General features: G+C 32.3%; 2 protein-coding genes across 7 annotated transcripts; both read right to left on the reverse strand.

Annotated features, from left to right (window-relative positions):
• Nucleotides 1-307: 307 nt before the first annotated feature.
• Nucleotides 308-3,047, reverse strand: LOC102608224 (protein MAINTENANCE OF PSII UNDER HIGH LIGHT 1). The gene is made up of 3 exons (XM_006494508.4): nt 2,714-3,047; nt 2,258-2,392; nt 308-860 (listed from the first exon to the last, which is right to left on the reverse strand). Exons 1-3 carry the CDS (start codon nt 2,900-2,902, stop codon nt 501-503), a joined length of 684 nt encoding a protein of 227 aa, XP_006494571.2. The 5' UTR covers nt 2,903-3,047; the 3' UTR covers nt 308-500.
• Nucleotides 3,048-6,112: 3,065 nt separating this feature from the next.
• LOC102607137 (probable choline kinase 2) lies at nt 6,113-16,630 on the reverse strand. 6 transcript variants are annotated; one of them, XM_006494507.4, is made up of 10 exons: nt 16,380-16,630; nt 15,346-15,751; nt 13,995-14,116; nt 13,721-13,916; nt 12,300-12,417; nt 12,132-12,179; nt 11,551-11,651; nt 10,931-11,054; nt 10,785-10,833; nt 6,113-6,357 (listed from the first exon to the last, which is right to left on the reverse strand). In XM_006494507.4, exons 2-9 carry the CDS (start codon nt 15,697-15,699, stop codon nt 10,805-10,807), a joined length of 1,092 nt encoding a protein of 363 aa, XP_006494570.2. In that variant the 5' UTR covers nt 15,700-15,751; nt 16,380-16,630; the 3' UTR covers nt 6,113-6,357; nt 10,785-10,804. The 6 variants fall into 6 exon arrangements, with proteins under 6 accessions (XP_006494570.2, XP_006494566.2, XP_024949827.2 ...); XM_006494503.4 differs by lacking the exon at nt 10,785-10,833; XM_025094059.2 differs by lacking the exon at nt 10,785-10,833 and having other exon boundaries at nt 6,113-6,370.
• Nucleotides 16,631-18,963: the final 2,333 nt, after the last annotated feature.

Genomic DNA, 18,963 nt, shown 5'->3' on the forward strand with positions numbered 1-18,963 from the left:
TCATATCCTGCCAAACAATGTAGTAGTGAAATAATAGTTTGGCAAAACTTATATGATGATCCGAGCTTTAACGTCGAGTTCAAGATTAGAAAACCATTTTGCCCTCATTTTGAAACCTTATTGTATAGCTAACTTAAGCAGAGATTCTTTTAACAAAGCTTTCTTGTTCAAGACTGGAATTTAACAAGAAGTTTTGTATAATGAATTAACTCTCTGTTCTGCCTATCAAATGCAGCAAAAAGAATTTCCCAATTTAAAAAATATATATATACAGTAAACAGACATTCGTACTGTTGGAAACTGGAGATGTCATCAGAAAACAACCATCAATAGTATTCAACAAAATTATTTTTGCATCAATATCTTTGAGTCCAGCGGATTTGGCTGTAAAGTTTCCAAGCTGCTAACTATTGTAACAATAATATATGCCAGAGGTGTTAATGGAACATCAACTATAAGTGTTAATAAAAGATTATGAACAACTAAAATATGTTATATGCCTAAGAAATGTTGTTCGTAGAAGGCTCTGGATTGGATTCAGATTGAATCTGAATCTGCGGTACTTCTTGGGCCGAAGTTTCTGCTTGTACGGAAGGGGATGATTCAGCTGGACTTGATACTGAAGCTTGGACAAATGCTGGCGGCTTAAATTTGTTGATATAATAACTAAGTGATGGTCCATTATAGTCAATCGTCTGCATCGGTGGTGGGTTCTTACCAACTTGGAGAAGTATTGATGAAGCAGCAGCTATAGCGAGGAAGGCAACACCGGCAGTAATCGCTATTGTGTTCTCAGATCCAGCTGCAGATGAACCTGCACTTCCAGAACTTATTGCGCTATCTGCTACGTACACTGTAGGCTGGAAAAATTGAAGTTAATAGATGCAGCCTGCTAAACGGCTGAAGAGAAATGGAGTTGGAGAAAAATTCAGAGATGGCTACTCTACTCTATAGGCATATTATTAGCTTATATTTACACTTTGGCCAAGTGAATATTGTCTTGCTTGCTGGATTCCTTTCGCTCATTATTACTAAAGAAAACAAAGAGTGAAATAAAATCATCATCAAGTTGCCATAGTATAACAAATGATGAAAGAAACCTTCATAAAAACAAGATATTTTAATTAATATATTTTGCCTCCGCATTCGTGGGAGAAGGAAAATCATTTTAACACTAAAAAGAAGCCAAAAGAAAATCAAATGCGACAAATATAGGAGAAACTGATAAGCTAGCAGGTTATAATTAATGGTGCGTTTACTTCTATGTAATGGGAATGGACTGGGAATGGGAATAGACTGGAATGGGAATGAGATTCTAATGTTTACTTGACAAAAATAAATGAAAATGAGAATGTACTGGAATGTCATTGATGTGTTTACTTGACAAAATAAATGAGAATGAAGAATGAGAATGAGAATGAGAATGAGAATGAGAATGAGAATGAGAATCAATTTACCAAAATACCCTTAGTATTAAATAATGTAATTTTCATTAACTAAATACATGTATAAATAATATGATAAAAATGATATTAATTAAAGAAATAAAATTAATAATAATAATAATATTAATAAAAATAATAATAACAATAATTAATAATAACTAAATTAATACAATTTAATAATAATAATGACATTTAAAATAATAAAATTAATTGTGATTTGAACGAGAATAATTCAGGAAATATGAAAAAATTAGAGGGATAAAAAAGTCAGTTGAGGGAATGGGAATCCCCATTCCCAACCCTCCTTGGGAATGAGATTTTCATTCCTTATTCCCAAATTGTGTGAAACCCATACATTTTATTCTCATTTTGAAATTACATTTTGCCAAGTAAACATGGGCTTCATACTTTCATTCTCATTCTCTCATTCTCATTCCCTAAACCCTCAAGTAAACACACCATAAGCTTCAAGTCATAAAGTTGGAGGCTTTAAATTCATCTTTATCCTCAATATGTCTTGGTTACGGTATGGAATAAGATATTGTGGCTTTTAGTCCACACTTGTTGAATCTCACAAGTAGGTATATACTTAAGCTGTTTCGGTTTCAAAATTAACGAGAAGCACAATAGTTTCAAACATACCCTAAATTTAGTAAAATTACACACAAGTTGATTATTATTTAAGTGAATAAGTATAAGAGGCAGGGGATTCTTCCTTATCACTAAACAGGTCCTGCAAACACATTTATATCCCCATCCTAATGCAAGGCAAGTAGCTTCATATGCAATCAATAATAGATAAGATAACGAACCTCGACAGCATAAATGTTAGTCTGGCCAGCAGTATCCTTCTCAACATAACCTGTCCACTCCCTTTTCCGAGGTGGAAATGTACCCGCAACTTTAGTCTTTTCCCCAGCTAACCATTCCATGCTCACTTTTCCCACCTGCAAAAACAAATACAAATACAAATACAACCACCATTTAATGGAAATTCTGTAAAACGTAAAATGAAAGGGAAAAGGACCGCTACACCCCCATGCTTTGGCGAAGTAGTGGGTCTCTGTGACCATTTATGAAAACAAGAGGGTCTCCCAGACCATTTTGTCAAACAATGGGCTGCCACTGTCCTTTGAGTCGATTTTTAATAAACAGTGGCACTAGTAGCACCTAAGCTAAGCAACACAAAGTTTTAAGTTTCTAATTTTTCTAAGGAAATAACAAGAACAGTAAATTTAGAGAAAAGGGTAGAGAAAATAAAAATGAACCTCTTTATCAGGGGCGCATTCTTCATCGTTACAATCATCAGGGTCATCAGAGGAGGCACGGACAGCGAACAAGTTTACATTCCTCTTTCTGCTATAAAGCTGATTCTTGTGTTTTCTGTTAAAGAATAACTTTGGTGAAGTAAATATGTATGAGTTTGCAGATATCATAGCCTGTGATGTGCATGCCATTCTTGTTAGTACTTAGCTAATTCCACAGCTGAAAATTTAAAAAAAAAAAAATTCTGTTTGAGGCTCTGTTTCTTCTTTTCTGGTTTATGAGTAAAAGGCAAAGTAGATGATAAGAAAATGAGATGGGTCTTTTGTGGTGGATTTCGAATGGGTACGTGTCAACAATCTAGTTTTCTTTCTATTATGTTCACGCATGTGCAACTTGACTTGAGTATCGAAGCCTAATATTGTGGAGGAAGTAGGGGAGGGACTCGGTTCGGTTCTTATCCAAAAATCGGTTCGGTCAATAACAACTAAATAGTTCAGAAAATGTAAACCAATCAATTTTTTATTTGATCGAACGGAATAGAAAATAAATCAATCTAGTGTTAAAATTAAAAAAATTAATTTTTTATCTACAATAATATTTTTTATTAGTAAATTTACATGAAACATAAATAATTAGTGATTATAATTAAATTTAAATAAAAAATATTAAATTTCGTGAATTAAATCGTATAAAACCGAACCAAACTAAAATAATTTGGTTTGATTTCTAAGTTCGGCTTATATTTGGTTCATGATTTCTTAAATTGTTCAATTTTGGTTCGATTTTATTTTTAAAATATCCATCTTAAGAAGATTTGGTTCGAATCTCCTAAGAGACTGAAAATAAATTATTCTCTTATAAATATGGGACAAATATATGTATCTCTTCAAATATTATCAAGAATAAATGTACAAATTATCTCTTATAAGATAGACATGAGATACATATATCTCTTCAAATATTATTGAGAATAGTTGTATAAGGACAAATCTTGCTATTAGTTGGTGATGATTTTCGAACTTGATATATTGTTATTGGTCTGATACTCTGAATTGTATAATCTATAGATGGTGACAAAATGAATTAAACGTATAATTTAGTATGTGAACAGAAAAATTGATTGAAGATAAAATCATTTTCAATATAAACCAAGATCGAAAATTGCATTATATTTTTTTTTCAGTGGCTACAATTTATAAATATATTATAATCCGTGTCTATTTGTAGTTTAGATACTCTCAAAAATCTGCCAACACTAATTAAAAATCTATATTAGTAATGAAGAAAAATCTTAGAACTCATTTGTTAGCGTTTGAAGTCTTAAATTTTATTAATTACAAAACTTTTTTAAATTTTTTAATAACTTATGTTTGATTTTCAGACATTTATATCTGAATAGAAAAAATAAATTTTGAGGACTTTTATATAAATGACAAAAGGTTTAAATGAGAAGTGAATATTATGCTCCAAAAATGTCTTCATAAAATATACTTATTTTCTAAACTATAAAACCTAATCCCCTTTTCTTGTTTTGATTTACAAAGATAGAAATATCAAATAACCATTTTTAAGATGTATTTTATTAATAAAAAAAATAAGATGTCACTTATACTCAGATATTTAAAATATATATATATATATATATATATATATCATTCTGATATTCATTTTTAAATCCATTCAGACTCTAAAAAAATTCAGACTCATTTAGATTTCAAATGCTATCTTAATTTATTCATTGACAATCACTTCATTAATCTCATAAACGTGTTACATGAATCAAATTTTCCTACAAGTTACTAAAAGAAAAATTAATTCTCTTGATCATGTTGATTAACTTAAGCTCCAATGGATCTAACCATATATTACACTTTTCAGTAATCATAATTTAATACTTTAGCATATTTTCTTTTGTGGTCTAAAATCTTTTTAACATTTTTTTAATGTTAATGACCAAGGTAACTTCTTCTTTTTTTTTAAAATCTGAGTTGGTATGAATTTGATTGAAATCTGAATAAGTTTGAATGGATATATTTGAATGACATACTTTTTTTAAATATCTAAATATAAGTATTAAGTTGTTTGTCTTTAAAAAAAAAATGAAATATGATACATGTGTACACGCGCACAGGCACGCGCGCGCGCGCACACACACACGCACATATATATAAGGAAGCCACGCAATGAAAGTATTGAGATCTTTGAGAAAGTGTGCTCTAGTCTCATGAGCACTAGAGCTGCCTTATATATATATATATATAAAACCTTATTATACTAACAATACTTACATTTATCTGTTAAACACATGACAAATTGTAAATAAATTATTTGATTAGGTAAAAAATTTTGATGATATGTACCTAATAAAGCATGAAAAATAAAAACTATATCTAAGACATTTTTTTTGACATTAATATATGATACTTATAATATTGATACTTTTTTTCTTGTTAATTATGTAAGCCAACCAAGAATTATTTAATCATTTGAATTAAAATTAATGTATTAATTAATATTCATAATCTATTAAAAAATTGTAATTACAAATACAAAAAATGGATGTATTATAAAACACGCTCACCTAAAGATCCTATTATGTTGAAAAATTCTCATTCATGATTAAAAAATAAATGTGATGGATATGCAAAGAACAAAGAAAATGGATCAATAAAAAATAACAAAATGATAATTTATATAGTAGGAAATAAATACATTTAAAAATGAGTATTAGTGAGAAAGAATATTAAAGTTTTATTCTGATATTTTGTCATTTAGATAAAAATCAAAATATTTTACTTTTTTCCATTTAAATCTAAATATCTTATAATCAGACAATAAGTTATAAAGGCAAACAAACCAAAAACTCCAAATGAGTGAAAATAATTAAAATTTAGACTACAAACAAAAACAAACAACCCCTAAATAGATATAATGTCGAATAAAATTTATTTATATATTTATAAACATGTATACAAAATATTTTTTATTTTGTATATATAACAGTTGACAACCAAAATAAATTTTATATTATTAATTTTATTTTTTATCTTATTATCTCAATATAATTGGTAATAATAATAATAATTTATTTTAAGTTAATGATTTTATTTCCTACTTAATAAAGATAATTTTGAATTTTTATAATATATGAGGATATATACATAATTGAATTAAGTATAAAACTTATTTTCAAAATCCAATTTTAAAAAAACTACTCATTCCCTAATTTTCAAAATTCTATTTCTACTTTTCAAAATCTCTATAGGATGGAGCGATTTTACCCAAAGTAATTACTTAAAAAACTTATCAAATACCAAAATTAACTTCTAACTTTTAAAATTATTTGTAACCTTGCAGAAGCAATCTCAAACAAGCCCTAAACTTAACTTGATGCAAAGCCATAAAATAATTCCCTGGCAATTTAAAAAATAAAATAAAATTTGTATTACAAGCACATCAAACCGCACCAAAATGTAAGCAAAAGACTCGAGAAGATCTCATACGCATATCATTTACATACTGGACAGGAACAAATAATTTAGCTTATAGAGCCTTCTTCAAGACTTGACATTCTTATTTCCCAGGTTCAAATGTTTCTTCAATTTCTTGAACCAACCATCTCGCTTTTTGCTAACCTTTTGCTCACCTGCGAACCAAATCTTACCCTCACATCAGTTTCCAAAATAAAATGATAATAATCACTTGCACACTATACATAAATAAGCTTCAAATAAAGCTACGATTAAGTTACATGATGAGATAACAAACATTACCAGAAGGAGATCGTTAGATTTAATTGACTGGTTGGAAATGTAATGAATAGTAAAAGAGGAGTGGCAAAAAATCAATGGTTAACTTATCAATTCCCTCAATGTAAATAACATTTAATATTAGGTAATAAGGTCCATCGCATAAATGTCTTACTTATTATACTTTTGGTTTTGATTTTGATTATTTATTACAACTTATACAACTATTATAAATTGAGTTCTACAAGATCTAAAGTATAGTTTAAAATTTATGCGTACTAAAGACAAGATCTTTATCCTCACATCGAACATACACTTGAAATAGAGAAGTGACCCATATCCATATTTATGAAAATAAATTTGAGATTGAGTGGGTCGAACTACTAGGGCAGCAATTCACAGCTGCGCTTTACGTATTTTTATCTTTTCACTATTGTTTTCTTAGGCAAAAAGTGAACGTATGTTTAGAAATTGATGTTAATTTTTATTTATTATAATTTTATACAAGTGAAAACAATATCATAGTTATTTTGTTTATAAATGCGTAAAAATTTTTCAACTAGTGTCCCTCTATTAGAAAAATTAAATTCTATTTTGGAGACATTTTAATATAATAAAATTCTAATAACTGAAAATAAAAAAAAAGGCTTGTAAAGATAATGCCTAGAGAAAAATATCCAAAAAAATAAAAATAAAATAAGTACCACGTTAAAATTTCTCAAATACCCTAGTGAAGTCACTAACTTTATAATAATGTTAAGAATCTTATGGTAAAATAATAACAATTGAAACATTGGTGGTAAAATATAATTGTCAAAAAATTTTATCAATGAATTGATATGTTAGAAAACTTTTGGTGGATGCTCGATAATATACCTTACACATTTACACTCACAGAATCTCTCAAAATGGTAGAAGAAGTTGAGGCCCGCGCTGACAAAGAATTTGCTGCATTTATGCAAAATTTTTAAGAGAATAAAGCAAAAGCATACTCAAAAGGGAAGGATGAACTGTTGTTCTCCTACGACAACCCCAGTCCTATCCTATGTGAGTTTGAAAGAGTATTCAGTGCGGGAGGGTCTTAGAAGAAACTTGAAGCCCTGATCACAGACCAGAGTCACCATTTGGACTAAAGGTTACACAGCTGAGTATCAGGCCAAGGGCAATCTACATGCTCTAAAATGAAAGAACTCGAAACCCAAGGTTCATGCCCAAAGAAACCTCGCGCTAAAAACAGGTTTGAGTGACTAGCTTGTCTAACTTATCTGGCTCCTTCACCATCCGGCCATTGAACAAACTCCATACAGTGTCATAGAAGCTAATGCCATGCTTGGTTTGAAAAAACGAAAGGATCGGATAAGAGAGGAAAGGAGGAAAGGAAGAAAGGAAAAAGAAATAAGTGAAGAATAGGTGATTTCATGTCAAATCAATCAATAAAATTGAAATTGACTCTCTTTTTCCCTTATTCTCTCCTCCCATTTCTTCCAACCAAACATGCACCAAGGGCTTGGATTGAATAGACAGTTTGCTATCTTAAATGAATTTGCCCCAACCAAAAGAGTTTTTTCCAGCCAGCTCCCAACAAATTGGACACAATTAGAGCTAGGAGGTCACCAACATTATCATCAATGGATCCAGTCCTCTCAACTAATCAACTTCCAAATTTTCAGAAGTCAATGGAAGCTGCTTTTAATAAAATGAGAACTTGTGGACATCTGAATATGAAGTTCATGAAGAATTTCTAATAAAATGCAAAAAGGGGTTTTAAGTTGCCATTTAAAGCCTACACGAATTTAGGTTATAATTCATATGGTGGGATTGGGATTCACAAAATCAGAACAACTAAATTAAAACATGCATTGATTCCATGTTAAGAAACTATACTTGGACGTTCATGGCTCAGTAATAAAATGCAGAAAAGCAGTTTTAAGTCACCACTTAAAGCCTACACAAATTTAGGTTATAATTCACACAATGGTGGGATTCAAAAATCAGAACAACTAAATTAAAGCATGCTTTAATTCCATGTTAAGAAACTATACTTGAAAGTTTAAGGCTCAGTAATAAAATGCAAAAAAGTTGTTTCGATTTACCAATCAAAGCCTACACAAATTTAGGTTATAATTCACACAATGGTGGGATTCAAAAATCAGAACAACTAAATTAAAACATGCTTTGATTCCATGTTAAGAAACCATACTTGAAATTTCAAGGCTCAGTAATAATACTTAAGCTCTAGCAGCACCTTTCACAGCAAGGCACGTGCCCAAACACATCCACAAACTTCACAATATGACATAAGATCACTTAGAAGAGAACAAAACTACTTATTCCTGTTATCACCTGACCTAGATGCTTAGATTGTATTAAAAAGCCCACTTAGGATCTCCCATGAAGGATTTAAAAACCATAGCAAAAAAAATCCAAATCCAGAAGATAGAGGATAAAATCTGAACTTTCAGGAGTAACCAGAATATAAATGTTCATAAAACTAATTGTCCCCTTCTTCGCAATAAAATGTATCAAGGACCCAGAGGCTCAAACCATTAGATTACATTGATTAGGTGAAATTAGTAATGCAGATTTGGAAATCAAAATTTGGTCTGCATATAATATAATTCAGGCTACTCAAAGCCAAATCCTTTCTCCAAATTCATATTTTCAAATTCAACTAGACACAATGATATAGAAATCTGATTCAGAGATAAACTCAATTGATGAGGATGAAGGAGAAAATTGGCTCCATGCTTAACTCTTTTCACAAGTTGGGAAACTTTTTCAAAAAGAAAGCACCAACCTAATCAGTTGTGGGGTATTATACCAAATGAACAAAAAGGTTCACTCCTTCATCAACTTCCCATAAGATGTAGTTATAAGATCTGAAAACAAGTAGGAAACACTACTCTTATCCTAGAAGAGAAAACAACAGTCACAGGAAATAACAACAGAAAGCCCCCTGGAGCAAAGAAGCATTCCAGAACAAACTAGTACTACATATGTTGTATCATTGTCAACATTTAACTTGCAGAGGATAGAAAGTCCCGAATCCAAACCAACTTCCCCAAACAAATGAGCAGTTGTTTCCAGGAAGTATCCTCAAATCTGTCTACTAATAAACTATTTTACCTCCTCCTTTTAAGTCAATATCGTCATCTTTATTTATCATTAAAAGAATGAAAAGAAAGAGTGAAAAGAGAAGGAATACTTGTAATCTCAACCTAATTAAGTAGCCATTACTGAAAAAAAATGAGGATGGCATGCAAGTTTAAAGCTGTTCTGGATGCGATTTCTATTCTACTCTGGATGGGGTTTTATTCTTACTGTCAATTTTTTGATAAAAAGGTAAAAGTTGTCATGGCTGGAGTTATGTAGAGATGCCAGTGTTCATTAAATGAAAAATTTTCATTCCCTTCATTAAATGAAAAATTGGAAAGAAGTACAAGAACTACTCTCCCAGTGTTCCACTTACGCCATTAAGAAGGCAGGTCATGCAGGACGGTGGTTAGTTAAATTGGCGAGTACTAGAGTAGAATTGTCCTACTAAGTGACAATTAGTTGAGAAATTTTGACTTACGGCACTTCCTAATTTGCCGTAATTTATGTAGAGATGCCATAATAATTAAGTAAATCAATTCTTACACTACAAAGACAAATCTCTTAAATAATAGTCTAGTTATGGTATTTTAAGTATCCAAACATCCGTTTCAACATGCTGTCAAATGTTCCTGTGTTAAACTGGTATCAGGTAAATCACACCTTGGACGGAGACATTGTTTCTAATCTATCAAGTTTATTACCAAACTCTGTTTAGTGGGGAGTGTTACTGTGGCTGTGAGCATAGAACGCATCTAATTTGTCCTGGAGAGTCGGGGATAAAGATTCAACTCAGAGCAACATTGGAATCAGTCTGCAATCAACCTTTCACATATCTATAAATTATTTTAGATTTTCGCCAGTCAAAACTTATAAGCTAATTAGTTGCTTGCTTCCTTAGACTTAAGATAATTTTCCCTCTTAGTTTCTTGATGTTTCGAAGTTATTCCGTTTCAAACTTCATAAGTAATGTCTTTGTCTTCCACTACTCTTAATACGGTAGAGTCAAACAAATACATCCCGTCTCTAGCATGTAAAATCTACTGATTTCAAAATTCAACACCTTGTAGTACATAATTTTTATGTCAAGGCACAAAGTCTCAAAGCTGAGAACTAAAAAATTGTCAGATATTTTAAACGGTAAACCTTCTTCTGCATAAAAGACAAAGCAAGAACAAACACCAAATGATAAATGGTTCAAGGTAAAAAATGACTTAATCTGCAACATTACCTAGCAAAATGCTCTATCAACTAAAATTTTAACAATATATTCTGCAAGGCTGCAGCAGAATGAAAGAAACAGGGTCAAGTATAAACTATATTTACACAATGTAGCAAGGAGGAGAAAACAATCCATGTTCTAGATATTATAGTTACCATCAGGCAAAGCATTAGTGGTGGCTCCAGAAGATCCCAACAATTCAGGCTTCGTTAACCAGTATTGGTCAAATCTTTGCTTCGCATATCCAATGTAGTCAAAGTCAATTTCATTCACATGTTCCTGCAAAGATGAAATTCAATAAAATAATAAGATCAAAGAAAATATATATTTTAATACGGTTTCCTAGCTTTTCAGCAAAACAGCCATACATTAGCTACAAGAAAGAGGCCATAAATATCATGTAAGCAGTAGGAGATTGACTAGGCTGAATGGAAAACAAACAGAGAATTTTAAATTGGACCCAGAATCTGTAAGGGACGTCAAGCAGTCAGCATGTAAACAATAGAAGAGAAGAAAATATGCCATGGTCGCATGCAAATGACAAAATGATGAACATAAAAATAAATAAAATAAAATAGAACTTATTGGATGTTCAGGAAAATCAAGTACAGCCTTTTCTAGAATAATAGGAAAAAAGACAAGGTACATCAACCGTCTACAAGCTAACAAAGGGATTACTTCCTAGTCAGAGTGCCTGAGCTTTCCAGTCATCTAGGTTATTGTCAGAACAGTAAATTTCAAATGAAGAAAGTTATTCTGAGTAAGCACAAATTACTGAAATTATTCCCCATAAGCCCCAGCTCAGATGGCTTGCAAGTGTATACTTCTCAACATCCTGAAGTAGTTGCTTTACTTCCGCATCACTAGGTTGATCACCTGCAGCAACATAAAATAATCACTGATGGATATAACCAACCAAATTTATACATCAGATGTCCAAATTATATCCAATTTCATAAATTAACCCAGAGTTAACTTGTTGAACAATTACCTTGTTCATTTTAAAATTAAAGTAAACACCTAAATCAAGAAAACCAAAAATAAAAAACCCAACTAATTGCCTTTGTGAAATGGCTTTCTATTCGTTAACAAGTGTATAACACAGATAGCAAATGCAGCTTAATTGTTCCTATAAATGAAGACTGACTGGCAACAGTAGCTTAAACAACTGATAACTAATTATTCTTATTTCTGGGCATTTTGAGTCCAAATGAAAATAAAATAAATAAATAAGTGAGGTTTTGAATTCTTTAACATCATCAGGAAAAGGGGATCTATATGTAAAACCTAACATTCACATTATATCAGAAAGTAAAATAACTCAATGCCACATGATTGAGGAACATATATTATTACCAGTGGAACTCAGATAAGCATGCAGAAATCGATGACGCTCCTCCAAATCTGTCATAAGACCAAGGTCAAGAGAATGCCTTCTCCATTAAAAAAAAGAAATAATATAAGGAGAAGAAGAAGACGCAGACGAAACAAATGAAAGAACAGAATTTCACTTGCTTCACACACCAGGATATTTACTGTAGTCCATCAGATGTGGTGTTTCTGTATGATAGTCGGCAGCCATCTCACAGAAGTGATTTGCAATATCATATGCTACAGGATTGTAACTTGCATACTCATAGTCCTATTAGAGGATAACTATACATATCAATGATAGCTAATTAAACATAATTGCATTTAATCAAATAGAAAGCATTCAGAAAAAAGGAAATTGTGAGAATATCAGTCAAATACAAATGTAATGATAGGTGAAAAAGATTATTTTCTTTGATCTCCTATAAAGACATGCCTGCAGTACAGACCATCAAAATGCAATGAGTAGCTGTACTTTAGGAGCAAAATTTTTGCATTTGTAGCTCAAAAGAACTAAAGCAATGCATTGATAGCCTAGGTGAGGTAGATTTCCACACCATGGCTCTATATCTGTCGTATACAGGTTCTACATGAAGATGACTCTTCCATGACACAAAAGTATGGACTTTCCATGAGACTTAACTGAAGGGGTGATCACGGTACACAAACTAAATAGTTTACTCAGAAATAATTGCATATAACATTAGAAAGGGTTAAAAAAGGAACGGAAATTTCTTTCTAACATCAGTTTTACCTGAAAATTGTATCTTCACTTGATCTCATTCAACTGAAAATCCATACTACCCTAGTCACTCCATCAATGACCTATGAGTTATTCAACCAGGCAGAGACACAACTCCACATGCATGTCATGCTAATGCATCATAGTTCAAAGCTGCCCTAAAAAATATTTACGTCACAAACAATTATATTGATAAAATAATAATAATACTACATGGGACAAGGATAAATGCACCATTAACTAATTGGTATGGTCACACATTCCAACAACCTGCTTTTAAGCAGGTGGGAAATACTGTTCACAAAATTCGAATAATTATATGACATCAAAATTCAAATTCGAGTGACATGATCCTTAACTTTCTAGTTCTTTTTTTTTTTTTCCTCCCAAGACCTAAAATGTCAAAGCTTCTCAATGCGCTTGCACAAGCATGTAAAATTAGATTTACGCTATTTTTTGTTTTCTCTCGTGCAGAAGATGAAAGACAAATCAACGCAACAAGAAGCATAAAAAACTAATCGATTCCAACTATGTATGAATAATAAGCACCATTTATTTACAACACAAAATGTATAACATGTACAATACCATCCATTTGGAATTTGCGAAACAATTAAAAATGCCACTCCACCTTATATAAGGAGACTACATAGGGAAACAATGAAAGTCATATGTCCTAGCACATGAATGATATTTATAAAAATTTAGAAGAAAACTAAGGGCTGAACAATCTGATTACAGATTTGTGAGAAAATTGACATAGAACTTCACTATCAATATGCTGGTAAGAAAATCATGCATTGTATGAAAGAGAGGAAAAGAAGAAACTTACAATTAGGGTTATTGACTTAGTCTCTTCGTCAATCATTATGTTACCATATTGTAAATCATTGTGGCAAAAACCAATATGCTGATCATTCCGATAGAGTGCCTTTTCTAATGTAGAAATTTCCTCCTCAATGGCATCCAAACGAAATGCTCTAGCTTCTTCTGGGGGAGACAAATTCTTGGTTGCTATGAGCCAATTTCTGGGAATTGTAGGGGAAAAAATGTTAATTCGAGCATTTTTGTGAGAAGAATGAGGGTAGAAGAAACAGGAAACTTACCGCGACCTATCCCACAGGCGGACAATCTTTTGACCAGGCATATCAAGGTCATGGAACTCCTTCAATTTTGCTGCTATAAGAGCAGAAATTTCTGGATCACGAATATCAGATGCTGATAGGGTCTGAAATTCAAATATATAGAGAGAAATAAAACAATAAGCTGATCTATATTTCCATTTTAATAAATAAAATAAGCACTTAAATGTTAAGAATGAAAGAAAAACTACAGACTTGAAGTAGTTTTTCCCCACTTTCCACAGCACTATGTTCAAACCACCATTTCCACCATGGTCATCACTCATCGGTCAAGATTTTCATTTTAAAATGAGCAAATATTTTACTTAAAAAGAAAAAAATGGGCTTCAAACTTTACTAGGAACTCAAAGGTTGAATTCAATTTGCCTCACCCATTAGACTGCTCATTTTTTGGATTTTGTGAAACATAAAATCATAGCCATACATCATAAACATACAACACATTTGCACCTTTAATTATAGATGAAGTAGCAGCATCCATTCCTTGGATAAAAGAGACACCTAATACTTTTTTTTTTTTGGGGGGGGGGGGATTTTTCTTGGGCAGATAATTTTAAGTTGAATTTGATTTGCCTCACCCATTATAATTCTTATTTTTTAATTTTTTGACCCATACAACAAATTTTGCAAACTGAAATAAAGACAAAGCAACAACGTCCATTCCATAGATAAGAAACGTTTAAACTCTCCCCCCTCATCTACCCCCAACCTCCCAACCTTCGTTTTGTATTTTTTCTTGGGTGGGTAATTTAAATTTTTGCACATTTAGCAAGAGAAGAATATTTTCCCTAATGCAATGCTTTTTTAAATCTAGTTCTTGACTGACTTGATAACCTGATTAATTTAATAATGCAGTTTCACGAAACACAATTTACCAAGATGACTGCAAAAATAAAAGCCAAAGTTCCAAATAAGAGCATAGTATCATTCTCAGTTCATACATCAAATATCATCTAACAAAAGAACATCATCTTCAAAACATCATCTAACAAAAGAACATCATTTCCAATTACTGTTACTGAATGATACAAAAATACACGATTTAACAATAACACTCACACAAGACAGATAGGAATAGTACACAAGTGAGTAGCACGAAAACACATTCCACTCTACAAAAATACATGCACAGAGGGGTTCTCAGCAGACGAAAAATTATAAAAGAATTGCAGCCAATTCAACTTGGTTTGTTTTGATAGAGTCCAATTGCATCCCAAAATTCCAAAATTCAGGACTCAAGTACAAGGATGAAATTGTCACTGCCATGTAGATATGTATAGTAAGAAGATACTGAGGAAAATTAACATAAAAATACCCGTGCATTGATGAACTCTTCAACTCGGCCATTATGAAACCGCCCCAACAAACGAGGTCCCTGCCCATGCTTTGACATAAACTCAAATGTCCGAATCTCGTCATTCCTGTCAAAGAAAACCTCAACTCCCTCACCATATACCCTAAGTAAAACCTTATGTGAGAATGTTTCTGTTTTTGTCGGCCATTTTATTTGGAAGACCTCATTGGTCATTGCACCCTTAACAGGTATAACCTGAAGTGAATTCCTATCAACTACATCTTCCCACTCAGATGCCAAAGATTTCAGAAGCTCCTTTGCTTCCACAGGTATACGGCTTTCCTTGTTCTCCATAACATTTTCTATTGCACCCATAACAAGAGACCTACCAATTAATTCTCCACAAAATTTACAGCTGGCGTTCTATCTGTCAAAAAAGAAATTAAAATAAAATAAAATCAATTAAATAATTATACTTCCCCAAATATTAATTTACCCATAAAGCATCTTCCAGCCTCCAATTAACAAAGACAATATCAATATATATCATAAAAATTTCTATTCTAAATATATTTTGCAATTTTATCATATTATAATTTCTTTGGGACTCGATTTTACTTACCTCAGGAATATCTTTTCATTTTCTAGCAATTTGATCTAATTTTTCTGTACGATTATGATTTAAAATTTCTATTTTAATCCATGAATTTTTCTCGTGAATCAAACAAAAGCATATTCTTTGAATCCAATACTATTGGAATTGATTTTATTTAACTAAAAGGATACGTAAACGACTAAAAAATTATCAGCAAAATCAATCAAAACCATACATTTTCCTTCTCTTTGATAATTAGATCTAGTTCCTTATGCCCTCAAGGTCAGAACAGGAATTTCATCACATCATTAAAAATTTCTCCTCAATCAAACAAAAAAGGCAACTTCTTTGAATCTAATACTAATAATATTCTGCAATGGATCAGCACAATGCATTTACGTTTTTGCAACAGCGAAACGCACCGAATATATATATATATATATATATCCTCAATACGCACCTCGAAAGAGAAGAGATTTTAATTTCGATTTTAAATTTTGAAAAGGGCACGGTGACCGTCCGGTCCGGTGAAGAACAAGAAGAAGGAGCCGTTTCCTTTGCGCGGGTTTTGTGTGTACCGTACAATTTATAGAACTGAAATGATCAGATTTGGTGGTTTTAAAATTGGCGAGTTGGTTTTGCCAAGATTGAGTTTGAGCCGTTGGATTTTAAAGATCGTTGCGAGTTTACTGATAGATAATAGACGCGTGAATAAACCAACAGAAGATGCTATGCTTCTTTGGGAATACTAATAAGCCAAGCTTTCAGAATATTTTCACAAACACCTCTGAGGTAAGGTCTAATATCAATTTATTGCCTAATATATTAAGAACATGGGAATAATACCCCAGTAATTAGGCAAAATTCGTGTATATATATATTACACACAAATATATATTTTTCAATGAGGTTTTCGACTTTCTGCGCTTTAATAAAGTGCACAAACCTTAACCAAATATATATATTCTTGGGTGCAAATGTTTAAATGTGGATTTCGTGAGAATTTGTTATTATATCATATGATATTATAATTAATTGAACAAAATAGTATAATAGCGAATGTGCACGAAATTTGCATATATATATATATACATACATAGAGAGAGAGAGAGAGAGAAGCTAAAAGATAGAAAAACCCATATTCTAATATTTTATATAAAAATATATACTACATTGAAATGTATTTTTTATTTTTTGAAAAATTATTCATATAATGTATAAATATTGATTCCAAAGAGAAAATAAAGCATGAAATCCATGAAGTTGGAGCACGAGCAAAGAAAGAGACAAAAGTCAAGAACCAAGAATTAGGAACCAAGAAAAGTCAAAGTAAAAAGTAGAAAAAGATAAAAGTCCAAGAACCAAGAATCAAAAACTAGGAACCAGGAACCAAGAACCAAGAACCAAGAACTAAGAAAAGTAAAAGTGAAAAGTAGAAAAAGACAAAAGTCCAATAACCAAGAGCCAAGAACCAGGAACCACAAACCACGAACCAAGAAAAGTCAAAAGTAGACTAGGAAATCAACAAATAAAAGGAAACGGCCTGCGGCACACAAGGAAGCAAAACTCTAATTAATCTAGAAGTCTCGAAACCTACTTTGAGAATGAGACAAAATAGAATTCAAATAAAATTCTAACTAAGTAGGGGAAGTCGATAAAAATTAAGAATTAATAAGGACTTAGGATATTGAAAATTTTTATTATAAATAGAGGCTTTAGAGGTGAAGGGTCAAGCAAAAAAAAAAAAAAAATTGGCAAGAGAGTAGCAAGAAAGAAAAACTCCGTTGAAATCATTATTTTATAGTGAATTTGCTCTCTTGACTCCCGTGGATGTAGGCCAAGTGCTAAACCACGTAAATCTTTTTGTGTTTTTGCTCTTTATATCACCCGCTTTATTTAACTCTTCGGTTGACCAAAAATTAGCGTCAACAGATTGACGCCATCTATGGGGAATGTATAATTAATTGCAAACAAAAAATCATTCAACATCATGAGCCAACAAAGCCACCACAGCCGTTGCAACTTACCGTGGGTCCCCAACCCCCCAAGGAGGCAACGTAGCAACATAGGCCCGCTCCCACCACTTGCGCAACAAGTGGCTGATTTGACACAAAATATGAATTTGGTGCTCCAGTACATAGAGGGTCAAAGGAATCGAGGGTCTGCTCTACCAATAGAGGAGCAACAGCAGCATCACTAATATCATGGTCAACATGATCATGAAAAGGAAAGATCTCAAGATGGCTCACAAGTCAGGAGCCAGGCCAGTCACATTAATTATGAAAAACTTGATCTACGACAAGCGTTGAACTTTAGAGATTTGCGGGAGAGATTAAATGAAAAATGCCATCTAAAATCCAATCCAGAGGGTGTGAACTTGTTGAGTCTAGTGCTGACTCGGCAGGTTTGGAAGCAGAGTTGCGAAGACTCAAGAAAAGAATAGATGACATTGAGAAAACTCCAGTTAGACCATACATGGAGGAGATAGAACCTCCTTTCATTAATGACATATTAGATGCACCTCTCCCTCCAAAATTCAAGATGCCTTAGATAAAATTATACGGAGGAGAAGGAGACCCGCCAGAACATCTAGAAACTTACAGATCTTGGATGGAGCTGCAAGGAGCGTCAGGAGCAGCCATGTGTAGGGCTTTCTCACTAACACTTACGGGAGTAGCGCGAAGGCGGTATAGAAAGCTAAGACCAGGATCAATTTCCTCATTTGCCCAGCTAAGTCAAATATTTATTAGCCAATTTGTTAGGGCCAGAGACCATCAGCTTCTACCGACTCATCTTTTTTCGGTTAAACAAATGAAGGATGAGTTGCTGAAAGATTACATTACTCGTTTCAATAAAGAAGCTGGAAGGGTAGAAAACTATAGTGATGCAGTGGCCTTGACTGCTATTATGGCATGATTGCAACCAGGAAAATCCATTACTTGCAAAAAATCTACCAAGAACTTTCACAGAGCTATTATCAAGAGCCCAAAAGTATTCAAATGCGGATGAGTTAACTAATGCGAAAAGGGGGACTGATTTAGACT

Source organism: Citrus sinensis, chromosome 5 (genome assembly GCF_022201045.2).
Source record: "Citrus sinensis cultivar Valencia sweet orange chromosome 5, DVS_A1.0, whole genome shotgun sequence".
In the NCBI taxonomy this organism is placed as follows: Eukaryota; Viridiplantae; Streptophyta; class Magnoliopsida; order Sapindales; family Rutaceae; genus Citrus; species Citrus sinensis.